This window comes from Halichoerus grypus, chromosome 5, assembly GCF_964656455.1.
Source record: "Halichoerus grypus chromosome 5, mHalGry1.hap1.1, whole genome shotgun sequence".
Taxonomy (NCBI): Eukaryota; Metazoa; Chordata; class Mammalia; order Carnivora; family Phocidae; genus Halichoerus; species Halichoerus grypus.
The window spans coordinates 16700101-16705683 of record NC_135716.1 but is presented as its reverse complement, the minus strand read 5'-3'; the positions used below and the strand labels follow the sequence as shown (position 1 = coordinate 16705683).

General features: G+C 48.5%; 1 protein-coding gene across 1 annotated transcript in view; it reads right to left on the bottom strand.

The window, feature by feature from the left end:
- ANXA13 (annexin A13) overlaps window positions 1–5583 on the bottom strand; it is a 55449-nt gene that overhangs the window by 3702 nt on the left and 46164 nt on the right. The window contains exon 9 of the mRNA XM_078072044.1: window positions 3332–3407. Within this exon, the coding sequence (XP_077928170.1) occupies window positions 3332–3407 (76 nt within the window). The remainder of the gene's footprint in view (window positions 1–3331; window positions 3408–5583) is intronic.

Below are 5583 nucleotides of genomic sequence, written 5' to 3'. Positions count from 1 at the left end.
CTGGCCAGGACAAGGGACAAGAGAAGGTGAGGCTTTTATATGTTGCATAACATGCAGACCCTCTGAAGGCACAGAGCTGGCCCAGAGTGTCACCTAGTTGCCCTTGGTGCTGACTCAATGGTGAGACACATGTTTGAAAGGGGCCGACCTCACACTCTAATGGGATCTGGAAGATTCCCCTGGTTCAGGGCATCTGGGCTCCTCAACCAAGAACTGAGTCAAAACCCCTTCAGCAGCCCCTCTGCTGGTCCCTGAAGACCCTTCAGAGGAGGAAGAAGGCTTTCCCTGCCGAGTTCATGATTCTTACCAGCAGAAGTAACTTTTCTTATCTAAATGAAATCTCTCATGCTGGCGCTGGGCTCAGAGGGGAAACACGGGTTGGCTGACGATGCTGCTATAATAAAACTTCCTAATCTTGAAGACTCACTCCCCTGGACCGTGGCCTACTTTCCTGTGCTAAACCACCTCCCCGTCCTTTGTTTTTCCTCGCTGGGTTTGCTTTGTGAGTCTCATCTCGGAATCTTTTCTAAGTGCCCCACATTCTTCTTGATTCTCCATCTGGGATGCGGCGGATGGAATGTTTAATGCTGTCTACGGACCACCTTCCTGTGTTCCTGCTCGTTGCTCTTTTCTGCCCCCCTCCGTGCCTGCCAGCTTTGATCTAATGCACAGATTCGTGAAGAATAGTTTTGATTCACCCATCAGGCTGGAGAGTGCTGGTCTACTCCTGGGGAGAAATCATTGCTCCTCTCCCCACTTCCCAGGTGGCCCATCGTGACAAACATTTTGGGGGAATGAACCAAATACTCTTTAGGCGTTGACATTTACCTAGAACACCTCACATTTTTGATGTTAGTGATTAATAACAAGTAACCATTGAGCATAAGTGTGAAATGTGCATCTTTAATATGTCCTGTAATGGGAACTCTTGTTGTCTAGGTAATTGCCTCTATGACTGATGCTTATGAGCACTGGAGAGGAACAGGGTTAGGGAAGCAGTGCCTAGGTTGGGGGAGGAGGGGGTCTGTTTCTTTCTTTTATAGGCCGTGTGGAATCCGCCAGAGTTTCAGTGGAAAAGAAAAGCCCAACTTCAGGTGTCTGACCTCCTCATCCTGGAAACAATCCAAAAGCTGTTGGATTGGGGGCAGTTGTGGGGAGAACCTGTCAATCTGGGGAGTAGCATACTTGAGCCTCACTTAAGACCTTCCCCGGTGCAGGACTCATTGATGCTCATCGATTGTCTGCCTAACGTCAGGGTGTTCCAACCCTTCATAGGTGTCTTCTACCCTGACATTTCTTCTTCCTGATGTTCTGGGAAGAGAATCCTCAACGTTTCTATTGTATACCGTGGACGCCTGGTGAACAACGTCTGTTGTTGGCAGCAGCAGGAATCACTCAGGAGTGTGGATGGGGCTAGGCAGGGAGAACGTGGGGCTAGAGCCGTGCCATGTAGAAGGCAGGCTAGCCAGCCATTGCGAGGAGAAGACAGTCCCTTGGGGGAGCTTGTAGAAGTGTGGCTTCTGGGCCCCATTCTTGGAGATTCTAATAGGTAACCTGGAATGGGGCCCAGGAAACTGTATTTTCCCGCACCTCCCCATAGAAGATTCTGAAGCAGGTGGTCCGTGGGGCCCACTGGAGGAGTGTTGCCCCAGAGGCTGCAAGAGGTGGGAGTCATTGGGTCTCAAATTTAGCCATAAACTGGCATCTTTATGAGCCAGGTATGAAGAGGGTGGGGAGTGTCTAGAAAAGAGAACTGTGAAGTCATATTCTACAATTTGTGTGCTTTATACTTGAGGTCGTCTTTAATCACTTCTAAGTTTTCTACCACTGGAGTGCACCGAAGTCCTGCATTTCATTGTCCCCATCTCCAGGGATGTGGCCTTTCCTTCCCCTGTGCCCTCTTCACACTGGTTGTTTTTGTTTTTATCTTTACTGTAACCTAATCTGTTGGTTTGTGAGTATCCACCATGGACTTTAAGCTTCTTAAGAGCAGGAACTGGACCTATTTACCTCTGATCGCCACACCTAACATGACCCCCAGCCTGGGTTAGGTGCTAACTAAATGTTAAAGAATGGAATGGCTTTATTATTATTAATAATTTTGATAGTGGTTTATTGCCATTAATAATTAATATTAATGAAGATTAATATAATCTTCTGACTGAACTCTGGTTCAAGCACAGAAAGGATTTGGAGCCTCTGAGTCAGGCCGTGAGTGGACCTCGCCATCCACTTAAGAGGCTCATCTGAAGCCCTAAGGACAGTCATCCATGTGGGTCCAGTGTGGGTCAGAAGTGACACTAGGCATGTTTAGGCCTCTGTACATCAGAGGTCCTGCTAATTTGAATGCAAAATGAGGATGGATTAAAAAAAATCAATTGCTGACATTGTTCAAAAAAATTTTTTTAAAGCCCCACAAAAAAACAAAAGTTTGGCAGATAGAGCACATTTTTTAACTTCCAGGGCTGCTTTTTCAATTCTTCCTCTGCTGGGGATCTGTCTTTCCATTTCTTGTGCTATTTGGGACGGTGCCCTCGACTCCTCGCCATAGGAGCGTGGACAATGGACAATACCTTCATTCCAGGCCTTGCAGAAAGGAAAAAGGAGGCTGCCAGACACAGCGCCATGCCCATCTTTCTGCTATTTCCTGCCTATGGGCAACACCTGGAGAGAAGGTTGTGGTGTTTGCTTGGCACAGGAAAGATCTGATCTCCCTCCCCACTCTTGCTGAAGGGACCTCATTCATTCTAAATGTTGAAGGGAACCAAATGGAAAAGAACACCCTCGAGCCATCAGGCATGTGCAAAAACCTGTTCATGGATTGGAAACCTAGCTGAACCACATCGTGCTCCCTGAGACTAGACAATGGTCCCAGGCTGTTGACAGATGCTCTTGTGGACCCACCATCTTAATGCAACTGTCATGGATGCCAAGGTGCATCCCCCAGATGCCCTCTTCAGGACCAAGGCACTCATTCCAACTGTCGCCTCCTGGCTGCTCACAGCTGAGTCCCTCCCCAGGAATGCCCCCCCCCCAAGGAGCTGCCTTCCCCAGGGTTGCAAATACTCCCAGGGTACAGCCGGTGTCCACTTGTTGCTTGCTGTGGGGTGCAAAGACCTGGCCCCCTGGCCTCCCGGCTCCAGGGCTCCGTGGGGGACCAGCAAATCTCCCACTGCAGCTGCATCACGCTCACTCTCTCCCTTACCCAACGCTGCTTCGAGGTGTGGTTCCCAAATTACTCCCTAACATCTTCCCACACACCAACCTCTGACTCCAAGTGTGGTTGCAGGGAGCCCGACCTAAGGCAGGGACTCTCCGCGGTCTACTTTACCGAGAGTTAAGTAGGCCTTCTGCAGATCTCCTGACGTTTCTGCTTCAATGGCCTCTTCAATGTCTTTGTCGATGAGCTGGAGAGATAAACCGAAGGCCAGCCGTTATTCCAGGCTTTGCTTTTGGCTTTGGTACTCTTGGGGTCATTTCTCTACAAAAAGCACGGAATTCTTCCAGATTTGGTCATGTGGCTTTAAGGAGCCTATCCTGCCCCATGCCTTACATGACTGGGGATGATGGCCCCCCTTTGAGTGGGGTCTCTCATGGCTGATGACTTTTGACCTCTAGGGGGTCAGATCTGACCCCAGTGAGGACCACTCCCTTGGCCTGGTATGCTCATCTGTAAAATTGGGAGTGGGAGAACAATGAATCTTTACTGTAACAATAATTCTTTACATCTATATAATAATTTAGTTTCCAAAGTATTCTTAAAATTCTTTTTGCTTCCAATTTTCTAGGAGGCTGTGGTGGTAATCATCTTACCCGTACAGTTCTCATCCCCCGTGTCCTGGGACTGGGGACTCAGCCACCCACAGTTTGGGTGAAATAAGAAGTAGAGGCTGTGAAGTTCATGCTAAGGATTTGGTCTAACGTTTCTGATAGAGTGGGGCTGCATGGGCTGGGAGCCAGGGGCTGACCACGTCAAAATGTCACTTTCCTTCACTCGAGGGTGATTCCAAATGATCCTATGTTCACCACCGGCTCACATATCACTCTGCACAGCATTCCACGTTAGGTTTCTTTCCAAATATTTGCAGAAGCTGAAGTTCAGAGTAGATGGTGACTATGTTTCATGCAAGGACCACCTGGGCCAAACTCAGGGCAGGCAAATAAAGAGCAAAGAGGGCTCTTTGTTGGGTTTGGGGAAATGCAGTTAAGCATTAAGAATACTGAAACTTCTTTCTTAGAAATTGTTTTTTGAGGGTATGACACAATTGTGGTTCCATAAATAATTGGGGCCTTTGGGGACACACCAGTGGAGTGCATGTAGTTTATTCCCGAAAACGTAAGTGGACAAAATAGTCTTTGCAATGCAAGCACAATAGCGTGGGGGAGGGGAGGAGGGTTGAGATTTAATGAGGCCCTGGTGCTTGATCTCCTTGTCATGGTTTGACATCTAGAAGTCTGGTGTGGGTAATGGACCTAGACGATGGGAATTGGCTGGGGGGCTTTCAGTCCTGTCCCTTCCTTAGCTGTTCCCAGCCTCTCTTGGGTTTGCTGCGGGAGCTGGTATTTCGAAAGGGACTGGCCTCACTTTCCCACGAACGGGGTTCTTGTTCTGTAGACTGAGATTGCATTTCAAGAGGACATCTTGTTCACACAGGTCTGCGTTTACTAAAAAAATAATCCTCACGTTAAACTGCTTTCTGTTTCTATTGTTAATGCTGGGCCAGAATAGTGCATTAGATTTTCTGTTGAATCTCATTCGTACAACAGATCAAGGCAGGAAAACAGCTGTTCCGGGGAGGTGGGAGAGGGCTTCAGTACCCCGACCTTAGGCTGTATTGCCGGGTTTCTGCTTTCTCCCAGTCTTCTCGTCACACAACTCCAGGGGGCATTGTTCACATTGCCCCCTCTTCTCTACCTCTCTCCTGCCCACATCCCCCTCCTGGGAGCTACCAAGGCACCTTCAGGAACACAAACGGAAAACAATGGACTGGCCCAAGCTATTGTGAATCTCCTTTGCAAATGGTAGGCTTTTCACTGCAGTTACTGGAACACTTAATTCTTAGGGGGCTCTTTAGACAGATCAGGTTTTCTGATCTTAGTACAAAACCCATCGCCGGGGTGGATTCCAGCCTCTAGTTACCGGGTAGTGCTGCCTCTAGGGAGATTACTAGAAGAATAGGGGAGACATTTCTTTCTTTTAAAACCGATTCACCCAAAGAGACAGGATTCCCACAGCAGAACCCTGTGCCCTCTGGCTTTGGCCTCAGTGGTTACAAGGCTAAGGGCTCTGGAACAAGCTTAGGAAGACATAAAGGTGAGGGGACAGGTGTGGTGGGGACACAGTGTGCCTAGGCTTTGGGTATGTGTGCCTACAATTTGTATTGAGCCCTGTGTAGGGAACTCACTTCAGCTTTTTTTTTTTTAAGATTTTATTTATTTATTTGAGAGAGAGCATGAGAAAGAGAGAGAGCACAAGCAGCGGGGAGGAGCAGAGGGAGAGGGAGAAGCAGGCTCTCCGCTGAGCAGGGAGACCGATGATGTGGGATTTGATCCCAGGACCCCGTGATCATGACCTGGGCCAAA